General features: G+C 39.2%; 1 protein-coding gene across 1 annotated transcript; it reads right to left on the minus strand.

The window, feature by feature from the left end:
- Nucleotides 1-404: 404 nt before the first annotated feature.
- vsig8b (V-set and immunoglobulin domain containing 8b) lies at nt 405-7,776 on the minus strand. The gene is made up of 8 exons (XM_059337573.1): nt 7,693-7,776; nt 7,306-7,385; nt 5,184-5,353; nt 4,798-4,999; nt 2,941-3,093; nt 2,716-2,838; nt 1,171-1,309; nt 405-1,074 (listed from the first exon to the last, which is right to left on the minus strand). The coding sequence occupies exons 2-8, from the start codon at nt 7,376-7,378 to the stop codon at nt 840-842; spliced, it is 1,095 nt and encodes a 364-aa protein (XP_059193556.1). The 5' UTR covers nt 7,379-7,385; nt 7,693-7,776; the 3' UTR covers nt 405-839.
- Nucleotides 7,777-24,908: the final 17,132 nt, after the last annotated feature.

Genomic DNA, 24,908 nt, shown 5'->3' on the forward strand with positions numbered 1-24,908 from the left:
GCCATAAACATTTGCATAGATGTCCCCTTTAACATCTAGTTTTGCAACAGCTTAATTTTCAGTGCACTCCCAAACATTATGACCCCCTCTAATGAGGTTTAATGTGAACCTCTGACCATATAGATAATTTGCTTTTATATAATCATCTGATGTTGCATGTCAAAAACAAAATGTCCAATTTCATTATGATGCCAAAATAAGACTCATTCAATTAAGTTTTTTATTTTTCCATGAGATTGTTTCATTCCCCGGCCGGGAGAGGAAGATGTGATTCAAATGTTATTCTATTATGTGTCATCAGCCCAGATATCATCATGCAATAAAAGATGGAGCCATGACACAAAAAAACTGAATGCTCAGTGAGCCCTAAATGGGATTTAAATGGTACTCTCAGCACTGAGATGTCAGTTAATAAAAATGTTTTATTGTACATATTTTAAAAAAGCAGCACATTGATTGGGCTACAGATGCATCATAGGAAAAAAAAAGCATCAATAAAAAAAGTCTTGATATGTACATTTTACACAGTTTTAGTAAAATCAGTGTAACAATGAGAACATGTTCAATGGCAATGATATTCTACAGTGCATTATGAAAGACAACAAGTAGTAGCTTTATTTGTCCAAGGGCTGAGGGAAGATTTTTATGAGTCCACAGAAGTCGTATACCAGCACTCCCATTATTCTCCAGTTAAATATATTTCATTGCACCATTTGTAATATACATATTTTACATAGAGTTCTTTACAGTATGATTTATACTGAAAGTAAAAAGTCCTTTCTTCAGAAGGCATAGCTTTATGCTAAAAATAAAAAGTCTCTCAGGCCTTTGGATTGTAGTTACACAGGGTATCCGTATTTATGGTCGTATTTGAGTGGAGCACGGCTTTCCCCTGCAGTGGCTGCACCATTACTCTCGCCTGTGTAGATGGCACTGCGGCCCGATTCACTGACATTAGACAGGTGTTTCTTCACGGAGCTGTACTGCACCCCGCCGTGGGTGCGGTACGCCATCACTGAGCGTAAACTGGAGTTTCTGCTGGTTGGTCTGCTCTCTGGGGCCTGGGCGTCCTCCCTAAGGAAACAAGTCACAGAGGTCTCCATCAGATGATCGTCACATTTAAGACTATTTCATGGATGTTTTAGATTGTGTCCAGCACTGATACAATACCTTATTTCATTTGCAACCTCCTTCTGATAGCGACGCTTATGGCAGCAGCAACACAGGAGCCAGATGAGAAGCAGGAGGAGGAGCAGCAGTAAGAGAGCACCTATCACCGCCCCAACTATGACACCCACCTTATTGGTAGCTGAAAGAGAGTACATGCTGCTTTAAGATCAAACATGTGCTGCGTGTCATTTTTCTAGCCATGAATTCCATCTGTAACCCATGGGACATTTTTGATTAACTAAAAATTAATACATTTTTGCAGAAATTTGGCAGTGGTGTGACTTTCGGTCTTTTTGGAATTTTGGAAGTTCAATCTCAGCCTCTAAAATAAGTCAGTAAGGACAAAAGTGTCCCCATTAAAACGCATTCAAATCACATTCTTTGATCCCAAGGCCATTACAGCATAAAATTGTTCTAATAAATCAGGCTTTGAATCTAGAGCCCTAGCTTCAAAATGTAGTTTTTTTTTTACTATTTTCTACAATAACCATGTTCACAAGCTGTTTTCCTGGTTTCCAGTATGCTTATTGCTGCTGTATTATGGTGCACTGCAGTGTTTGATGCATTGCATCAAAATCAATGCTGTTGCTAATCACTGACAATCCCAGACCGAAAAAACAAAACAAGTATCCCCTAGAATCCATTATACAGTAATTATACAACAATTTTATGTTTGTTTCTTCAAAAACAACAACAGAGACATTAAGACTATAACAGCGACATCAAAAATGTGTTCAAGGGCTAAAATTAATTGGGGTGACACAAAAGCCCAATTGCAATGTCAAATTAATGATTACTAGTTTGAAAATGGGTGCCACATTTTTCTACATTCTAAGTCCTCAAACATATGTGTGTGTGTGTGTGTGTGTGTGTGTGTGTGTGTATATATATATATATATATATATATATATATATATATATATATAAATAATGGAAATGAATGTATGAAATAATAATGTCTTACTTCCTGTATTGCAAATTTCTCAGAAACATTTTATGGGTCCCGAATTTTTAAAAAAACTTTTAAGAACCTTTGCAATCACTGCAGAACTTTGCAGTTTTGAGGGGTTTGTATAAATCTGGTGCCCTGGCTCAGGCCCTAAAACTTCCCCCAGGCATTTGGTATATAAAAAAAAGATTAATTAAAAAAAAATATAAAATATAATTTTGCAAACAAACTGGCATTTAATTGGTTAAAATTACAAAAATAAATAAAACTTTTGTAGTTATGATCAGGACTGAAGTTAGTTTAAAGATTTTACATAAAATAATATTTATTAATTCTATGGCAGGTTTTGGACACAGATTTTTTTGGTCCTTTAAGCTGACAAGGGGAAGTTTTTAAAATAATTGCACAAGGGTTGACAAGAGGCTTGCATGTCATTTTAAGACTTGCATATCTGACTGCAGCAAATACTCTACAGGTCTAGTCTTCTCTCTCTCTTGTCTCGTCCATCATGCAGCAGACAAACAAAAAGCTTCCTTTAGGATGTGGGAGTGTTAAGTACCTAAGAGCAAAATTAGATGATGATATCATAGACTTACGGTTGTATGCCTGCAGTGAATATCTACATTGCTGTTTGCCCACAGCATTTTTCGCCTCACACGCGTAGCTGCCGATGTTTTTGTCTGTATGGTTCTTTATCAAAAGCTCCCCAGTCTCTAGGTCTTAATGAAAGAAGAGATTATTCAATACAATCATATTACACAAGCACAGCATTATGAAAGTATTATAGAAAAGCCTTTCTGTCTCTCAAGTTGCTACTTCACCTTGGGTTGCATCAGATGGTATGGCACCTCCGCTCTCTCTCTTCCATGTGTAGGCGAGGGGAATTGATCCCACAGAAGACTTGCAGCGGAGGGAGACTGGGCCACCCTTTTCCTCTGGGCCTTCAACCCAACACTTTGGCACTGAGGGGGGAACTGGAGAAAGAAAATAACCAATGTTTTAGTTTATCATGTGAAAGGTTAGCTGTGTGAACACAGACTTTATTAAAGAGTTGCACGTAGCTTTCTGACCTAAAAAGAAAAGCCAATGAGAAAAAGCATTAAACCTGCATTCTTTCTAATAGCCAGAAGGGGGCGACTTCACTGGTTGGAAAAAAAAAGTTAGTTTTAATAGAATGTAATAGAAACATTTTCCTAATGAGTTTATGGTCTTAATTACTAGTTTCAGGTCTTCTTTATTACAGCGGGATGTTCATTGTGTAATTATGGTCTAATTTAGGGAAAATAGAAATATTTAGATTGACATGTCAAACAGGATAGTCCTGTAGCATTGTTTAATGATTTTTTTTTTCTGTATTGTCCATGGTTTGGTGTTAGAACATTGTCCCTTGTGTTTTCAGTTTATAAAAATCAATGTTTGGTCACCTTAAAATGTCTTGTTCAATTGTACTAAAAAAAATGCTCTAAAGGAGTCGGTTGTTGATATTTATCTGGTGATTAAATTCTTGGTTTAAGCCTGTTTTTTGCAAGTTGAATTACAGGTTTCAACACTCTAACTAGCACTGACTGGTAAATTTGCTATGATAATGGAACTTGGCCCCTCCAGGCTGCTAACCTTTGTAACCTCCACAGCTCCACCCTCTCGTCCAAATATGTTAATTTCTGGCTCCAAAAAAACCAAGAAGGCAATGACAAAATGTCAAACTCAAGGCTTAAAATGGTAGTCCACAAACTAATGAGTGATCACAGGGGGTCAGTCCTATAATCTCATGGTGAGTCCTATACTATAATTCCATGGTCCTACCTTCCCCAGTTCTATATAACACATTATACTCTTGTCCAACGGAGGTGAATGGAATTGGGCCCCACAATAAGCAACCAAGGACTGAAACACTAACAAAATGCCTTAAGCCAGCTAAAAACAATAGATTTAAGCAGCTCAAAATAATATTTTAGCACAGCTGTCAGTAAACTTTCCCATTCTTTCTGCTGATGCCTCACATCTGTAACAAACTTTGTCCAATAAAAAGCTCAGTTATTTGGATTTGGCAGCTTATAGAAACTCAGTCAGGAGTTCTTTATCCTGTTGGTAGTGTATCCCACCAGATAGCAGCTTTGAGGCATTTTACAGTAGACAGAATAGAGAAGAAAATTCCTTTGCGCAATACAGAGTCAATGGAGAGCCAAGAATTGTTTTTTGTTTTCAAGTGTGGGGGTTACTATATTTAAAAAAAAACAAAAAAAAAAAACACTAGATAACTTAGGCCAGAGGGTCCAGGGCCAGGTTTAAGTCTCATTTCTAGACAGGTAAAGTTTAAAATAACACCTAACTTTTACTATTGGTAAAAAAAAAAGGGGTTAACTAGATGGTATCTATTAAGTATTTTTTTTAAACAGGTGAAGATAGGAGAGCTAAAGTGTGTTAACAAAATATTGAACTGGAATCATCCTGGGAACATAGAATTCTGGGTACACTCCTTCAATACAGTCTGTGGGTGTGAATGAGGAGAACAATCTGAGGTATGGCTATAGAAAAAGGTGTGATCAGTGACCGAAACAGGGAGAGAAACCAAACTGGGCCTCTACATTCCTTGTAAGTGAGACTTACATTTATAAAAGGAGAATCAGAGGGCTGAGAAAAGGAACAGGTAAAACCGGTAAAAAAGAATTCCTCCTCACCCATCACTACGAGAGTGACTTTTCTCATGTCGACACCCGGCGCTTTCTTGACTTTACACTGGTAGGTGCCTGTGTCTGAGGGCCTCACATCAGACAGAGACACGGAGGCGTCGCCCTGCTTGGGGTCCCCTATGAACTTGAGCCTTTTGGAGACTGTGGGGTCATTGTAGTGATGCATCTGGCCCCCTGTATATGATAGCAACTGAAATGCAAAATTGGGTTGAATGATGACACATCTTCAAAAGAAGGTTTTCCCACTTGCAGAGCCCCAAGGTAAAAAGATAACCCCCTACTCTTACATGTTTAATGAAGGCTCGAGTAATTTGTCCAACCTCCCTGACAGGTTTTTCTACAACATCCATCTCTGTCCATAAACGCATACCTACCAATTGGTCTTTCTGTGTCATGTCCGGGCTGACGTTAGACCACTCGATGTCGAGCTCTCCTGTGTCCTGGGGGCCGGGGGTGTACGTGCATCCTAGAGTGACGGTTCCCCCCTGGGCCTTCTGAATAGTCTGTGGGCCCGAGGACGTCACCTGCATCGCCTCAGTCACATCTAATGGGTCAGAAAAATTCAAGTCAGATTTGTGTTATTTATAATATCCACTTCCTCCTCCCTCTAATTTCCATAATTATCTACCCAGGCCAAAAGACAAACAGAAAATTATTTCCTGTCAAATCCATTAATATTTTTCCAACTAAACAGCTCTCAAGGTCTGGGCTTGTGCTTGTAAACAGTCTCAGCATGGAATAGGTGCTGATCTGAAACTAATTGGCCTCTTAAGTCAAACTGAAGAGGATCTGGAGCTGGAATAGAAGCAAAAAGAGGTGTTTTTGTGGAAATGAGTTATGTATTAATTTAAAACTCTTGAGGCTCATTAGTTGTCAGAAATATATGGGTATATGATGATGAAAACTGAATGGATGAGCACACTTGAAAAATGTACTTGACAAGTGGCAGTTAAAATCTGTTTCTGGGTTGACACACACCCTGCTGACTCACTGTTTATGGCCATGTATTTTAATTATTGCTGATAGCTTGACGTTTATAGAAAGAACTCAGTGTTGATTGTTATTGTGTGGCAACGCTTTTCAACAGATCTCAGCTATTTATCTTGGTAATGTTGTCATTCGAATTCTCAGACATCTGGAGCAAACTTCTTTTCACCATTTCCCCATCTAGGTGATTAACCTTCACTAAATGTCTTAATGGACCAGGCTGATAAATCAGCCTCTTTGACGCCATTAAAAACCTCTATAATTTTCTGAAAGCTCTTCAATGCCACGGCAACAAAAACTACATCAGAGGTATTTATGAAAGCATGTTAATGGCAGTTTTGATGAAGGGAGTCTGAAAAAAAAGCTCAAATTAGTCAGTCAAATGTTTACACTGCATAAGCCGCCTTGGGCCAAAATACTGTGATCTACGAAAGATGTGTTTTCCATGTGGAGAGGCAGCTAAGTTAACTTGCCAGTGTGTGCAGGCTTGACACAGAGGGCTGCAAATATTCAAATCCTTCCTGTCTTCTTTGGGCCCAGATGTGATAACAGTTTGCATGTGTTCCAAACGTACGCTTTCACTGTGCTGCGTGTATTTGATTTAACATCACTTCACTTATTATGTTGTTCATGTATCAAATTAGACAGCCTGGATTGAAGCCCGAGAGTCATTTCTCCACTGGGGACAATAAAGTCACTCAGGTTTTTTCTCTTTCCCAATGTACACACACCAGTTTGAGTCCTCGCAGCAGCAGCATGTGTGGAAAGAGCTATGAATGTTATGCAGGGTACCTGTCAGCCACCCACATTTTATGTACATGGTTCATTGATTGTCTGCAATGCAATCGGCCAGTGGTATTACTGTCGGATCATCAGCTGAGAGCGTGTCAGACTGGCCAGTGTGGTACGTGAGTCACAGATGAGACAGAAAAACAACAGTTCTGTCAGGGATAATATATTCTCTGTGCTCTATGATCAGAAAATTTAAAGGGGCAGTCCAAAACCAAATCAAAAATATGCATTTGTCCTCTTATCTGTGGTATTTATCAGACAAGATTGTTTGGGTGGGAGTTGGTGAGGAGATAAAGGCCGTAGAGATGTCTATCTTCTCTTGAATACAATGAATACAAGCAAACTGACACTTGGCTTGTGGTGTTCAAAGCATATTTGTACATTTTGAAATACTTAAATTCCTTTCAACTCAAAAGGAGTGTGTCTTTTTAGATATCATGACCCCTTTACTGGTGTTTTTGATGATGTGTAGTGCCTTGTAGTTCCATTAAATCCAAGAAAGGGCAGACATCTCTATGGCAAATATCTCCAACACTCGGCAACTCACACCAAAACAATGTACAGGACAGTACAGGACAGGACAAATAGCAGTACAGAAAAGAGATATGTATTTCTGATTTTGGGGGTGAACTAACCCCTTTTCTTGCAAATAATGTATTTGCTTTGTTACTTATCTGAAACCGCCAACAAATTCCTCAGATATAAAAGTGGACTCACCTGTGTTCAGTTGAATTGATAGCAGAAACAGCACAGCCACCTTTATTCTCATGTTTGTGATCACCGGCTCCATTATAACCCTAAAAAACAACATAAAATTTCCCAGATAATTATTCCAATGACTGTTCCCTACCTTTGAACACTTGAATTTAGTCTCTAATTTAATTCAATGGAGGCAGAAAGAGCTCCACGGCATGGCTTTCACACACCTCTCTAACACAGCTGTTTGTTTGAAATCTAACACACACCTTGGAGTGGAAGAATTACAGCACTAAAATGAATGTGAATATCAATTTAAAACAAACAGAGGTAAGATCAACTGTTTCATGGTTAAGTACACACTAGCAAGAAAATCAAATAGAGTAAAATAAAGTAGCTGTGACGTACCTTAAAGTGAAGCAATAATCCAAGGTAAGAGTGTGTCCTTGGAGGCCAGGCAGTGCTTCAATACTGCTGCAGCTTAGTTTGTTCTCAGGTGAAACTCAGAAGCAGTAACTATGGCCACACCCGCTCTGTCCATAGTGCATGTGCAGGCCACTCCCCATGTTGACAACATTTAAACATTCTTTAAATAGATTTTATTGTTTTGTCTTTTGTCTTTTTTGTAAGCTGCAAATGTTTTAATTTGTTTAATATAGTTTTCAAAAAGGGATGAATTAGAATTCAGAAAATGAGTTTTGTCGTTTGTTTTGTAATCACTGGTTTATGCTCTGCAATTGATGGCAGAGATTAATGATTACCTGCCAGAGTTAAGTTGTTTAACAAGTATGCTGCTGGGCTGCCGTTCCTGCTGGTAAACACACAGTATCTATCATCTGTCATTCCATAATAAAGCACATCATAACATCCTGTGTGCAGCTATGCCTCCATATAATAAGGTTTCTGTGTGGTGGGAGGTAGTTTGGATGTATTGTCACTGATTTCTTAAAACAATGACTTTTTTTTAATGTATTTTTATTTGGGTGCTTGAACAGCAATGTAACTTGATTGGGCCGATAAATTACTGTTGCATTTCCTCCAACCCTTCCCCGACACACCCTCATGACACACCCATGAAAACACAATCCCAGACAGACGGCACACAGTGAGACGTGTTGTTTTGTACGTCAGTGCCAAACTGCAGTGCAACTGCTGCAGTGTTCATTCAGCAAATATAGCTCATCACAGGAATCACAAATAGTTTGAACAAGCCTACGGTGTGACAACTCCTTATCGGCTATGCATGATTTACTAAAATGTAGAGTTTTAATTTGGGGTTAAACAGCTCCAGATTAGTGTTTAAAAGTACAAAATCTCCCTGTGGCTGATGACCCAAAAATGCACAGAAAGATGCTGTCGATTAACTCGGATGGAGCTGTGAAATTATTCAGTATTGATTTGATAAGAGTGTACAGTAGGTGATGTGAGCACGGAGCAAGACGTTTGCCATTAAGAAACCTAAGTGCTTGGTTAATGCGATCCTGCCAATAATGTTCATTAAGGAGATGAACAAATTAGTAACGCTCAGTATGAAACATGATCAGAGAGCAAATTTGAAAGCAGCACCACCCCCCACTTTCCTCTTTTGTTCCACTCTGTGTGCTTGCAAGCTGTATACCTGTGTGCATGAGTGACAGCATGTCTATAAATCTGTATATAACTGTGTTCATGAGTGATCCTGCAAATGTTAGGGTGTGTGTGAGGCTATGCGGTATAGCTGCTTTTCCAGCAGGTGGTTAATTGCCCCACTCGTTCCCCACTGGTGTAAGGGGAGGTGCTGGCACCAGAGTGCTGCGCTGAACAGACTGTGACAGGACAAGGCGGGACCAAACAGGCACAACTGGGACACAGGACCACCATTAAGGCTTCAGGAACTGGAACAGGCATGATGAATACCTGGTGATCTCCATGACACAGTGGCTCTGTGACCTTTTTGTCACCCAACAATTTCTTAAAAATCCTTCTAAACCTGTCTGACGAGAGCTATGCAGTAAATGTATGTAAAAGTAATCCCTGTAAGCAAAAACATCAAGGTTCCGACAGTTGTGTTTTCAAAGTTTTTTGAATTCTCATCATGAGTTCATGACCCCTGACGGATATCTATATTTGGTCATTAGCCCCAGGTGCGTCACTGCAGTATTTACATGAAGTACACTGCTGCACGTAGCTCCATGCAAACGTCTGGAAAACCTGTTATCTTGGTTGCCCATGTTGTTGATTTGCCTCCAATTTTGGATCAGCTTGCTGCTTGAACATGTCTGATTATGTAGTTTTTGGTTTAGAAGCTTTAGTGGATTGATTGAAGTGCTGATATACTCTGTTACAGTCATTCCCCTGGCTGCAATGACGAGAGGTAGGCTTTAGAGAAATCAAGTTCATAGACGCGGAAGAATGGAAATGCTGACCATTCAGACTTGTGACCCCAAGAAGAGAGTAGGACTTTGAAACCAATTTGACATAGTAGCCAAACTACGGAATAATAACCTCTGGGTTGTCATGTGCGGGGGTTAAAAAGACTTTTTTCCATAAGTGGGAAAAAGTAAGCGGCAACCTTTGTAACCAAAAAGTGAAGCCAATGTTGAAGTGCCCAAAACTGCAGTTCCTCAAATAGCCACTTGAGGCTGGCTCCAAAAGTGAGTCAACCCTCATAGACCACCATGTTAAAATACCCAACTTTACAGCAGAAATAAACACGTTTACATCCTGGTGCAAAAAATAGTTTTGGTCTCTGTAGCTTCTCTGTACATGACAACTGTGAAGGTAAAAGGTAAATTTTTACATAACAAAATTTTCATTTCATTTTTCAAGCTTTAAAGGTTATGCTTAATTAAAGACATGGCTGCTTTGAGTGACAGGTGGCTGCCCTCACAGGTGGCTCACAGCTTCATTCATCCCGCCTCCGCTCCACTGAGCTTCTTTTCGGTTCTTCAGTAATGGGTGAATTCACAGAGGCTACGTCCAGATTTTGTAAAGCCTATGAGAAGGAGATATAATAAATCAGTGGATCCATTTATCTGAGCAATATCACCCTGACGAAATAACTTGTTTAACTTAAAAAACTTGTGAGCTGGCTTGACTGGCAGAGGTCAACTTTCATAGGAATGAATGGGGCCCTGGCTCGAATTCTGTAGAATCCAGTTCTCTTCATACATCCATGAGGAGACTGGACTTTTTCAAGAAAGGGGGGGCTTAAAGAAACAGGCTCCAGTGTTTCAGTCAGAGGGTGAATAGTGGTGCAGCAGCCATGGGCAATATGAGAAAAAACAACATGTTCTAGTAGAGACCCAAAATACAAATATGAATCCAAAATTGAGCATGATACTGTATGTCCCCTTGAAAGCCTAGATTTTCTATAACCCCATCCATCTTTCCAGATTTGGCAAAGGTAGCCTAATCACACCACAGGGTGGCAAACAAAACACCTTGACAGATGTCCAAATTACAAGTAAACAGCCTAGCAGAGGAGGCAAACAAATGACCGAAGCAGGGAGGGGAGAGGCTGAAGGAAGGCTGGGCTTGCCAGCAGCCATACTGAAATAGCACAGCAGCGTGAGTCACGGTGTGTCAATGTCAGGCAGCCGGTTGGGCACATATATTCGTCTTTTTAAGGTGGAACGCCACTGGGACAAGGATGGCGCTTCTGGCAGAGGGAAGCAGTCACTCAGCCCCTCAAAGAGCTACGTGAGTGGAATACAGCCAGCACATTCTGGGCCGCACACTATATTCATGACCCCCTGAATCTCTGCAATTAAATGTCCACTCTGACAGTGAAATTGATTTTTTGTCTCCTTTACAACAATCAGTCGTTATTCACAGATGTCCTGTCCGTCATAAACATACACTCTGCAGCCTAGCTAGCCTTAGTTACAACGTGTAATAATGAGTGCAGGGGTGGGATCGTCATCTGTGTGCTGTCTTGTTGTTCTGTGAAACCGGTATGATTACTCCCTCTCTCCAAGCAGAGTGCATTTCTGTTGCTCCTGCCCTGCATGCTTTCTATGTGCCATGCTGCAGAATAAATAATAAAGAGGAAAATGCAAGGATTCCTCCCAGCCTCTGTGATTCTTTATCTCAGTAAGTAACCCACTAAAGAAAAGGGCAGAGCTACCATCAAAGTATGCTTGAATGATGCTGGACACAGCAGGACAAAATCCCAGTGGTTGCCTACCATGCTTTTTCCATTCTCTTGTGTTAATGATATTGAAACTGTTCCAGCTAGGGCCAGTATGATCTTGATTTTGTTTTTGCATCAGCATTGAAAGAGAAAATAAAATAAAATGTAGATGAGGTCAAATGAGAAATAGAGAGAAAAAGATTAACTTCAGCCTGAAAATACAACATCCCACACTACCTAGGCTGAAATCTGAAAGGGTGAGCAGGTTACTACATCGAATAGGAACCAAGGACACAAATAGAGGATGTTTTTGTTCCAGTAAATCACTTCCACTGTGAAAATCTGTCCGCATATGGACAATTATGATCGGCAAAGAGTCCATCTCACTAAGAATGTGTGCCAAAAACCTTATCCTGTCCATGCAGAGAAAACTCTTCCTGAGGACTGAAATTAGACAGGTGCAGTTAAACCCACATGAAACAAGAAAAAAGGTCTGACGGTCCTACTTCATTTACAGTAGGTCGCTCCTCAGGCCAAGCTTAAATGTTGAACCTCTGAACATGAAAAGGCAGGGTCTATGAGAAATCTTGCATAAAAAATATGAAAGTAAATGGGAATTTATCATGTATTTACTACTCCATCCCTCCCTCGGTTCACAAGCTGCCCACCCACATATACCCCCGCACACACACAGACACACACACACACACACACACACACACACAGCCTGCAGCACTGTGAGCATAGACGATGGACCCCATAATCCAATAAGTTGTGCTTCTTGTGCTAAACCCAGTGAAGTCTGGCACACAGAGAGAGTCCATGGAGACTACGGTCCCCTAAGCCTCGCTTGCAGGAGTGGGATAGAAACTGTATTCTCTGAAAAAGAACTTCAGATCTCTCTCCCCCTCTCTGCTTCCACGATAGCTCATATTTCCCACACACATTGGGGAATTATGATATAATGATGTAATTTAATCCTGACTTCTCTATTTTTTTGTTCAAATATAAATTAAAAAGAAAGATTCTTGGAAAAACAGCCTTGTTCACAGACTGTGTTATGGAAAAAGAGTGGTGATGAAAATTAGCACAATGTTATGCTTTATTGTCTGTATCCTCAGTCAATAAAAAAACAAACACTCATTTGGAGGAAATAATTTCTGCGGAATTGCAACTCGGTTGAATGGATTTGCGTACATGCTTGGCCATGCTTGAAAGCGACATAATAATTCAAAGAGTGACGGCAATTTTCATCAAAACACTAACAATAGTTGGTGGAATAGAATTTGCATCCTTTTGATGCTGTTTGTCCTTGTTGTCTGTCACTGCTACAAATTTGTGAACTCGACTTTTTGTAGTCAGACTGTCAATTCTGGGCAGTATTAAAAAAACATGACACTGTTGCAAACACACTCACACACAGCAATTACACAGGAACTCATGCTATTACACAATTTGGGAAGATGTTCCTTCCACTACTGTTATTTACAAACTGCTGCTAATTCTTGCTCTAAACTTAAAGGGATAGTTTTTTTTTTTTTACAAGTCAGGCTGTATGAGGTACTTCTCCATAATATTTAGTTTAGTAATCCAACGTATTTAATGACCTCACAGACCACCGCAGTCTACAACGCTGCCTCCACTATTGCCTCAAGAGGTTAATTGTGTTGACTTCCACCACCATCAACGTGTTTGTTTTTGTTGAGACGTTTGTCTCTGAGCTGCCCACCAGTGGATGTATTGCTTAACATCCATGCCAATGTAAAGGACGCATGGAAGTATGTGGGCACTGACGTTTACATTGTTTAAAATAGATGTTTCTATAAAGGGAATATAAATGAGGCTTAAGATGACCAGCTGTGAGAGAACTAATTAGCACCCATATGTTAATAGCAGCCAGTGTTTGTCAGGCTGTTGCAGGAAAAAAAAGATCTTTCCAGCACTGTCTGTACTTCATTATGTATATTATAGTATAAAATTAGCCAGATAATTAATAAAATGTATGCACAATCAACAGCAGATGACAATGTAGACGATGTGACACATTTCAATATTCAGAGTAAATTGAAGGAAGTTATAATAAGGTCAGTGTAGTTGGTGTGGCTGAAGTTGGCCAATGTTGGCAAACAGTCAACCTATTGTGCATCCAGAAATGTCGAAGTGGCAGTTAGAATGGCATGGACGCTGATATTAAAGTTACTGTCAGCACCTAAAATCTTGGCTAGAAACAAGGATAACAATTTAGCAAGGAAATGTAATGCAGGAAAAGCATGGCATGGCATAATGACAAAGGGAAAAGGCAGTTGAGAATATCAACATTTTCCCCAGACATTTTACAAAATTACAAAGAAAGCTCTGTAAACAACAATGTATCCAGCAAAATATAAACTTCTGAAGACATTAGCAAACACGTCACAACTCGTGAACCTTTAGAAAATTTCCACTTACATGGTCCTGAATACCACGACAGGAGGCATTCATATGGACTCTTCTCATGAACACAGTAAACACAACCCCATTTGAGAGCAGAAAAAATCCAATATTCAGATTTTTTTTTTTACCTCTGTTTTGGTCTCCACCAAGTCCTGAGGAAAATATCTGGCCCTTTAGCTGCTAAATGCTCCACTATGTTCACCAGCTAGTCGCTAACTTTCTCCGCCTGCTGTTTGGTTCCGGCATAGCTTTGTCATATTGATGGAAACAGATATATTGAGGTCAGACTAAACAAAAACAGTGAAGTCATGGGTGATAAAACCAAAACAATGAGCTGAAAGATGCTAAGACGCTCCATAAAGCTGCTGGGAACTGCAGAGTCGGATTCTCTGCAGGTTTATCATTATGAGCGACCTTTCACATTACACAGTCATTTGAGCTATTGTTAATATAAAAAATATTGATTAGAACCTCTTTACCTTAATATTAACCCTAGCCTGTTCCTGACTTTGCTTTTAAATCAAACTGCAAACCATAAACTAGCCTGTTAGGAAGCAAGGACGGGCCAGAAGACATCAAGGAACGACCTCACATAACATGCCGAAGGTCTAAAACTTCCCTCTCTTACACACACACGCACACACACACACGCACGCACACACACACACACACACACACACACACACACACACCATCTATCTAGATAAATGGATAGTGTGGGTGGATTGCTCGCTCTGAATTGAGCTGCCCATTTGAACTGAAAGGAAAAGAGAGTTTTGACACAAGTCTGGTGTGTTAAAGAGAAAGAAGTTGGACAGACATACTCACAAATGTTCTTTTGAGATTTTGCTGAACTGTGAACTCCAACCAGCGAAGCCCCTCACGTTTCTCCACTTAAGACACACATATGCTGAATATCACACAGTTCAATTAGGATTAGATGGGCAGGACCATACAATATGTTCAGCTTTGCTCCATTGTTCGGATAAATAGTTAGAACAATTGTGCAGGTTTTGAGAATAAGTCACACTAGCAACACTGATTTAGTTTGCATGGAAGGATGTCTCTGACAAATTTACAAAAATGGATATTTCATAACAGAGCATGAATTCATACATTTATACTTGGTTCGTATTTGAAGAAATGGGCACATTTGAAACAATATTTAATTTACATTTAGCTATATATCATCATCCACATCAGAGCTAATATAAAAAAACAAACAACAACTTTGAGAGTCTTGGATTTGGCCACGAATCAAGATAAATGGACCAGGCTTAGAGAACAACATGCACTCTCATTTGTTATGTTGCAGTTGAAACACTGTTGTACTGAAGTTCAATATCCTGAGTGTGTATGTGTGATAAGGTACTGTATGCTCGAGCAGCCGCATGGGTCAATCCTCATCAAGATGTTTAATGAGTGTTTTAATGACTCACTGCGCAAATGAGCTGAGAAGATAAGGTTATAGACTTATAGAGATGAACAGTTGTTTGAATCTGCATAGTGTTACACATCCTACGTCTTATTGAAAAACCTCCAGTGTTCTTCAGGTTTTTTAATATAGTCGTGATAAATTGTTACTATGCATTAAACATATATCCTGGTGAGAGCATGGGCTAAGTATGAGACAATGTAACTCTGGGTAAAGACCTGCACGTTTCTGTTGTGTTTTTATATCTTTTTGTTATCATTTTGCATTCCTGTAATTATTTTATATCACTTTGTAACTGTTTTCGTCATTTGGTAGTCGTTTGGTCACTTGTTTTGCCGCTTTTTGTAACTGTTTTGTGTCTCTCTGTGGCAATTTTGTGCATTTTTGTGAGCATTTTAAATCTCTTTGTTGTTAGTTTGTGTCTTTGTAGTCATTCTGAGTATCTTTGAAGTCTTGTTGTGTCTCTTTGGCTACATCAAGACTGCAGAAAAATGTGGCCTAGATCAGATTTTTTGCTCATATGTGACTCAGATCTGATTTTTTTTAGCGCTACAGTTCTACGCTGGTGGGCGGAAAGTCACTCGGACGCAATAATTACAAACATGGCAGGCAGCTGTGATGGAGGTAGTCAGAGGAAGGACAGTGAGGTTTTAGACTTCAGAAATATTTTGGGTCGAATCGTCACTGGTCTTTGTTTGAAAGCTTATCAGAAGAAATGGCTGAGCAGGTCACGTCATGATTCCACCACTCCAACTCCTTATCCACACACTACGCTTATTACAGACGTAGCAGCCATTGCTCCACAGAAAGCCATTGTTGCAAATGTTGCTCTCTCTCTCCTCATCCTTCTTCTTGTCGTCATTACTTCTGTAGACAGCGTGCTGCGCATGACGTTTTTTTATTGTTCTTATGCACAGTCAAACAATGCGGGTCAGACAGCCAAACAAAAATATTCGATCAGAGCTAAATTTCAGAATTGAGCATGAAGACTTACAGTATGAACATAGCCTATGTGGCTGTTTTGCCCCTTTCATAGTCATTATGAGGAGTGTCTCTTATGGTCACTTTGTGTCTCTACACAGCTGTTTTGCATTTCCTTGTTGCTGTTTTGGCCTCTTTGTAGTGCTTTTGTGTTTCTTTGTAGTTATTTTGAGTCTCGGTTGGGACGTATCTTTTTGAGTGACACTTCAGGTTAAGGCCAGGGGGGCCCCTGACACTTTGGGGCCCTGGGCCTGGTGAGCCAGTTCGGTGATCCATCCATCAGTTAGTGGATTGATATTGTGGATTGACGACAACACCAGTGTCTGTCATCTGTCAAGCACAATTAATGATTTGTGCAAATAAAAGACGTGCCACTTTCCATATTAAAATGATTTTACTTTCAAATTAGATTGCACAAATGCACTGGGGAGACATATTCTAGATCAAGACTATATAAACAGAAGATTTCTCAAGTGTGATTTATTAAGCTAAAAACTGGCAGCCCTGCATACTAAATGCATCTTTAAATGAGAAGTCATATATATTTCATATTTTATTTATTATGATAAACATGGGCACTGTAGTTTATTTTGAGTTGATCCCTCACGCAGTTCTGCTGCTGGAAATAATCACTAGAGCAGCATTTTTATTTAATCTGATATAAGTATTGTTTAATAAAAATTACAGTGATTAGATGTGTTGGGGAATTTCTAAGGGCTTTATAACAAATTAATGTATACATTTGTGACTCTTTTGTTAAGATTTGTGCAATGGGGCTGAGAACCATGGACAGGCTGTGGAAGTGAGAAAGTATTAAGGGAGAGTGTTTTAATGGGAGTTGCTGACAATAACATAAATATTTAATATCAGCAGTCTTATCCTTTAACTGTTTATAAGAAACAACTTTATATTGCTGTAAATATGTAGAACAGTACAGCCATTAATATATGAATTTATTACATGGACATGTTTTTATTTATTTATATTCTGCTTTTGCAATTCAAATGCACATTCTGGATGTCATGTACAGATAATAACATGTTAAAAAGTTGCAGTAATAATTTCTACAACTCCCAGACTCTATAGTTGTCCTTTCAGGGTTATGTCAAACTCACACATTTAAAATGAGCAAATAAACCCCCCACTGTCGCCTAGTAATTTCAGCTTTCTTACTGTTCTGCATGAACATGAATAAATAAAATCTGTTTAAAATGTTAAAATGTCTTTCTGGTCTAACCAAGCAAAGCAATTTGCTATGACAACACTCATTGCACATGACTACACAAGTTATCATAGCATTATAGAGATGACTGCATTAAGGACAGAGTGCATGAATATTACAGTAATGTAAAAAAAAAAATGCATATTGCATAAGTTATGGAAATGGCAGTCATGCTAATTACAACACAATTATTCAATAGATAGCAAACAGTGATGAATGGTATTATTTCAAGAGCGGTCAGGGCACTGAAGTCAACAAGGAGATTCTCAGCTGTTCATTACGCTCTGTGGATAAGACCCTGTACTGAAGTACTGATACTTTGAAAATAAAAGTCCTGCATTCAGGACTATCTGACCGATAGCTGACCCTTGTAAAAACCTAGTCCAGTTCACCCATCTGGAAGAGGCAGATACAGTGTTGCGTGCATTGTCGTGGACACATGCGGCCACATCCCTGACCTTCTCTCATCATGCCCCTTATCATACTGTTGGTGATGTTGGTTCTTTTGGCCCAGTGCTCCACACAGATCTGACAATGGTATCGCCTGCCTGCACTCCTCCTCAGCTCTCTTAAGCTGCCACAGTTGTGGCAAAGGCAGCTGTGTCAGCATTAAATTCATATATATGTTAGATGTTACTGCAGACATTCCTGTGTCGCTGTATTAGACAGGTGTTTACTATGTGTTTAGTTGCAGCTGTTTTGCATCTCCCTGTTTTGGAATGGTGAATGGACTGCACTTATAGAACGCTTTTCTAGTCTTTGCGACCACTCAAAGCGATTTACACTACAGACTGTGCTCATCCACCCGTTCACCCACACATTCATACTGGTGGCCGAGGCTACACTAAACAGTGCCACCTGCTACCATCAGGAATTCATTCATACACCGATGAACGCAACATCTGGAGCAGTTTGGGGTCATTTTAAGTCTTTTCCTGGTTGGTATGTGTCCCCCTGGTCATCCATCCATGCATGGTCCCATGAGAACCATGTGTCTCAATAAAGTCAGTTTTTCATGGTGTCAGAAAAACAGACCTGTTTCTAGATTTGTAACGATGCAGCTGAGGGTTGTTAAATATACTATTTAGCTTAAGAAGTAGGAGAATTTTCTCAATGCATTAAAGAACACTTAATCCTTTTGTTTTTCAAAAAAACATAAAAAAAATGAACATATCTGGACATACATGGTTTCCACTCGACAGGAAGGTGATGAAAACTTGTGATCTGTAAAGTAACTAAAGCTGTCAAACAAAATAATAAAGGGAAAAGTACAGTACAGGTCATAGTATATCAAATACCTGGAAACTCTACTATAGTACAATACTTGAGTAAATGAACTCAGTTACATTTGACCACTGGCAGAAGGCAACTTCTGTCTGAGTAGCACAATGCCAAAGGTGTTTTATAGTCAAAGCCCTATTCATAAATGTCATGAATTATAGATTATACTGGGGAGCTACAGAGCAATCATTACCTCAGCTGATTAGTGCGTTATTGAACTGAATCTAAATGTAGCATTGAGTTGTGGAGAAATAATTGTATTCTATAGAAGCAGCTTTTCTCACTTTGGCTTGTTGTTCTGAAAAACGCAGACAAATCAGAATGATCACTATTTTTAAACCATCGCAGGCACTTTTAAGAAAATCAATATTTGAAGCTGGGCTTACAGAAAAAAAGCCTTAAAAAAACAAGAGCTGACCATTTAAATCAGCGGCAAGGAAGGAGGAAGGTCGGTAACAACAATAGTTGTGATGAATGACGACTGGGAGTCTTTGGACAGCCACACGTAGGACTTCAATCATATCAATACAAGATTGCACTGTTTGTCAACTGAAATGATTTGTCAACAAGTGAGAGTTTTACTGTCCCACTGGCAAAAAAACAAGCAATGCTTGTTGATGGAGCATTGGAGGATGGAGCTGTGACCTCAAGCCAAAAAAATGTCAAATGACAAAACAGCGTTATAAAGACACAACGTTCAGATGTGATATACATCCACTTCTGCTGATGGATCTTTGCTCTAATTAGCAAACAAGCTCTGCTGAAAATGTGGTTTTATTATTTATGCCACAGTGTCAGCCGTGCCAGGTGGATGCTGATGTTGCCACGGCTCTTTGGTTGCCAAAAGTGGTCGATAGATGCAACAGATTACTCAACGCCACTTTACAAACAACTAAAGAAGGATCTGCTGCACAGAAATCAGACAGGGCCCTGAAGGGGAAATCCCGGCTGCTATAAGGTTCAAGTTGTTAAAGGCAGTGAAACCTCAGCAATCCGCCTCGCGTTCACTCCTGTGTAACTTGTTTTTTTCCTGGCCTTTAACAGCATTCACTGTGGAGTCTCTGTGGTAATAAAGATGGGTTTGGTACTTTTTATCTTTATTAGGGTGTTTCAGAGCACCGTGGCACTGTATGACTCCGCTGCACTAATGCTGCGATCATTCATGCAGTAGCAGAGAAGCCCACAGCATTGAGCCTGAGGGACTTCTGTCAGAAGGAGTCCCTGTGCTGAAAAAACTTAATAAGGGCAATATTTTACAGCCGTTTATAATGGCAGTGTTTGTGGTTTTGCTGTTACATGCACTATGTTGGAATCCAAACATTTATATATATATATATATTTATAAATATTGCCTGATTTACCACAATGTGAAGTTAAATATCTAATCTGCCTCCAAACGATCTCATCAATAAGATGAGTCTTATTGCATTTCATTTCAGCATCTCCTGATTTAAAATAACTACAACACCCAATCTGACTGTAGTCAGTCTATTAAATAGCCATTTATCAGTGCTTATCAGCCCATAAGTATGGGGGAGCAGGGGCCCGGTCCACCTTCTGGTAGGCCAGTAGATCGTTATCAGCCCACTGAATGAGCGAATATATCAACATGTTGTTTTGGGTGCTCTTTACCGGCCATAAAGTAAATATGAACCTGATTGCCAGGGCAGAAGTGATACAGAGAGTGAAAGAGAAGGGGATAGCAAGGAAACTGAGTATAAAGCACTAAAAGTAATTCTTACAGCAGGTGGGATAGGAGGTGGAGACCTCAGTCTGTGTCCCGTGTAAAACCAAAAGTAAATAATCTCAGTTGAAGTAACATGACTTAACTTCAGTATGTCACGTTTTAACATGACCATCGTAATTATGTCACTTCAGGGTTTAAAAATGTTCTTATATCTACCACAGATTTTGCATTTATGTGCTTTTATTTGACTTTTCAAGTATGTTTTATAACACCTAACCAGGAACTTTTAGCCTGAACCATAAAGATATAGTTTTGACGCATTAATTAAACAAATCAGCGGCCTTGTTCAGTGCCTAAACTAAACAAAATTGAAAATAATATGTAAGGAAACAGAACGGCCATTCAGCAAGAAAAGCTATTGTAGCTGTTCGAATGGGCTGATAACAACTTGCTGGCCTACTAGCAGTTGGAGCAGGCCCCTACTTGGAGTAGGCTGATATGCGTAACCATTCAATAGTCTCACTACAGTCAAACCAGGTGACAATGGCACTGGAAGAATCCGGACAGGACCTGCTTCACATATTATATTTATTATTGTTTTGGTTTTTTCTGGTTTTGAAAAGTCAGTTTGTCTGTCGGTCACAGAAGGAACTGTCAAATCACTAGACAAGTCTTTGAAAGGAGTTTCAGCCGTCTGTGTGTGTGTGTGTGTGTGTGATTTATTTTCACACAATTGAATGACTTTCCTTTTTTACCTCTAAAGTGGATCCTCCATGGACACTTCCACCCTGTCTTTATCATAGGTACCACTGTGTTTTATTACTGAGGAAACAACAATATGACTGGGTCTGCTGCTTATAAATCTTATACATTTAATTGTTGTTGGCTTTTGGTTGATTTCCCCGGTGTGGGAAGCAGAGCCGTTGAAGAATCAGGGGAAATAAATCAAAGAAACAATGAAACACATCCGAAGAAAGCACTATATTACAGTTACATCATACAGTGTGCATGTAGAGCATGTGTTAGATACAAGATAGCTTCATCTTAGTTTTAAATCTGTGGCTGAGAGATATATAACTGTCATATAGGGTTCTAAATGTAGCAGACATTTTGTCAAAAGGAAGTAAAAATGCAGCTATAAAGGTCAAGCTGTTAACTGGGTTTATGCTGCAAATGATTACCTGATGTTAAGTAAACCAAAGCTGCTCTGGGATCACTTAATATGGATGAGAAAGTAACTCGTAAAATGTAATATATCACACTAGATGTTTGGAACAACCTTTCCACTTCTGGTTCTTATTAATGTAACCAAGTCAACAGAGTAAATGTTAGCATTGCACGATTGCAAATTATAGACATACAGTAGTGAATCTCAACATCTTTGAACCACAGATGTGTTGAATCCCAATGTTTCTGAACTCAGCAACCCGTTCTCGTTCCCTCTCGGCACCAAATCTACATCGTTATGGTTACGTGGATATTATGGTTAGGGAAAAGACCACAATTTGGATTAAAATAACTACTGCTGTACGCATCTATTCGAGCAATTTAATACTGAGAAAAAAACTAGTGGATGCAGTTATTTAGGTTACATGTGACGTTTGAATAAAACGTAACGTAACAGCATAGCCCGATTGGGATGTTATCACACGACTGAATATGCGTTACCAGCAGTTATCATCCTGTGGTATGGATTAGTAGGGGCCTGCTCCACCTTCTAGTACATACTATAGGTTTTTATTAGCCCAATAAATGGGCTGCATAATTAACTTGTGTCGGTGGAAGCGCCCTCTAGTGGACGTACAAATTCGAAACAATGTCAAGGTAAAATAAAGGTTTTGGAGTCTGAAAGTGAAGGGGAAAGCAAGGACATGGAAAATAAAGAATGAAAAGTTGTTCTTTGGACGAGAAGAGAGGTGGATGGGTCAAACAGTACCCGGACCTTTCTTCCAGGTGTGTGTCCCATGTGAAAATAAAAGCCAATGATGTTATGTGAAGAAACGTCACTTTACTTCAGTGTTTTTTACATAACTAACATAACTGTTACTTCCAGTATTTGCGCTGTCCTCGTAACAACTTTTGGTATTTAGGTGCATTTCTTTTATTTTTCAAATTATCTTTAATAACGCCTAAACAGGAACTTTTCGGCCCTGACTTTAAAAAAGGATTTTTGTTGCCTAAACAAATTGGTGGCCTTTTATAGTGTCTGAATATTGAAAGTGAAATTTAATGAGTACAGCCCATTGAAAGGGCTGATAATAACGTTTCAGACCTACTGAGAGGTGGAGTAGGCCCCTACTTGCCCATGATAAGCTGGTAAAGGCCAATATATTATATTCAATAATGTGATAAAGTCCAGATGGGAGGGAGATCTAGATCTCAGTTTTTCAAAAGCAAGCAGACAACAATCGATGAGCATGCTACTAATCCAGATTCTGCATGTACCTCCGCCGTGCCCTTGGCCTCAACCGCTAACCCCGACAAGCTTCAATCTCAAACTGTTGGTATGCTCAGCTGTGACTACCTGCCTCCTCCCCTGCAAGCCTAACTACCATGTCTGAGAGCTGCTGTTCAAGTCAATGCTGCAGGGATCTTACAAAACCTCATCAACCAAACAACCTTGCTGTGCTGAAGAAAATCAAAAAGGTACAGGGGACTGGATCTTTTGGACTAGTGTTTTGGTTCATTTAAATTTCACTGTGCTTGTCTCACGTGTGTGTGTGTGTGTGTGTGTGTGTGTGTGTGTGTGTGTGTGTGTGTGTGCATGCACAGCTGTGCACCCCCCGGCCTGCTGCTGTGAGTATCTCCTCAGGGCTGGCAATAATAATGAATGTGATATTGATTTAGACTAATTATTCCAAATTATTATTATGGTTAAATATTATATTATTACATTTGAATCACCAAAGAATGCATGTTAGATCATCATCATCTCTAAGGTGAGTCGAAGTAAAGGAGTATAAAATGGAAATCTTAGTACAAGTATATCGTCACACTGTTAAAAAATAATCGTCTAAGTCTTTTTTTTGTCACTTTTTTTTTTTTTGCCTAAATCATCTCTTCATGACGCCGGCCACCTACGGTAAAATCACCTACATCCTCAGTTGATCAGATCATGTGATTTTACCACTTTAAGATCATCACTTCTTTGACAATTTGCCACATTCATAGGCATCAGATAAGAACCCAGCAAAGAAGAGCTAGAGGGAGATTGTTTAGTTATCAGTTTAGTTTATCAGTGTTTTATTGTTGATACTAATATTGGTAACACTTTACTCTAAGGTGTCTATATAAGAGTGACATGAGCGTGTCATAAACATGACATGGGATGTGTCATGAACATTAATGACACTTTGAAGTGACATTAATGCTCATGATACTTGTCATGTCATGTTTCTGACAGGCTTGTGTGACTCTTATGTAGACACCTTCAAAATAAAGTGTTACCATATATTGCTTAAGTCACAAAGGCATGTTCAAAAACTTGCCTAAGTAATTTATTTCTCTTAAGTTACATAATTTACACACAGTGTTATTACTATGACAATAACCATCCTTTGTTACATCCTTTTTGAGTGAAATGACCAATAAGTGTCATATGTTAAATTTTTGGTGAAGTTTTTTTGTGTTTCCTGCAAAACCTGAAAAAATTAGTTAGGGGATTATTTTAACAGGGTGACGATATTAAAATATTCCCACTGTTTGCAGTAGGATGTGTTTTGGTTATGTACTGGATGTTCGCTATTATGAAACATAATTGAGAATGCATTTTCATCATTTCAGAACATCATTTTAACGAGTTGGTACAGTACAGTAGCATGAATCATAAGAAAAATACTGACCAGACCATACTGTGAATGTATTTGTTGACTGATGGAAGTTTCTCCCTCCTGCTGCTTAAAAAATGCAGAGCAATTTCTCACTGAGCATCCTGTGCATGTTCACGTTTCAAGTGAGTAATGAATTGGAAAGTGAGAAAAACAAAAGCATTTTTATTTTCCATTTGCTTTGCTGCACACTGAAAGGGCTTTCTGACCACCATCAACTCTTTGACATGAACAAAAAAGCAGCATGGAGCCATTTTTTTCCTCCTCTGAGAGTCCACTGGGACACGTCACAAAAGCATTAGCATTCAAATGAATTTTACAGGTGACATACAGTGCACAAAAGGTGGAGTAACAAAGAAATCATGTTTTGTAGCACAGGAGACAAGACAACTTTTCTCTCAAACTGTGCCAACTGTCTTTGAATACTTTCATACTTCACTGACTCTATTTTCAGCTGACTTTAATCATTTGAATTTGACAGCCTGGAACTCATTATTTTGACCAGCTAGCTTAAAGGTACGACAAGTTGGATACTTCCATTCATATGACTAGATATGATGCTACTAGCTGTTATGAAAGAAAGAAAGAAAGAAAGAAAGAATGAATGAAAGAAAGAAAGAAAGAAAGAAAGAAAGAGTGACTCG

This window comes from Centropristis striata, chromosome 7 (genome assembly GCF_030273125.1).
Source record: "Centropristis striata isolate RG_2023a ecotype Rhode Island chromosome 7, C.striata_1.0, whole genome shotgun sequence".
NCBI lineage: Eukaryota > Metazoa > Chordata > Actinopteri > Perciformes > Serranidae > Centropristis > Centropristis striata.

What these genes read in the sequence shown, in the direction of transcription:
- vsig8b (XM_059337573.1), bottom strand. Translation starts at nt 7,378, where the DNA reads ATGGAGCCGGTGATCACAAACATGAGAATAAAGGTGGCTGTGCTGTTT. An exon ending in TGACACAGAAAGACCAATTG is followed by an intron (nt 5,000 to 5,183) that starts GTAGGTATGCGT and finishes TTTGCATTTCAG; the next exon opens with TTGCTATCATATACAGGGGG. An exon ending in GAGGTTGCAAATGAAATAAG is followed by an intron (nt 1,075 to 1,170) that starts GTATTGTATCAG and finishes TTGTTTCCTTAG; the next exon opens with GGAGGACGCCCAGGCCCCAG.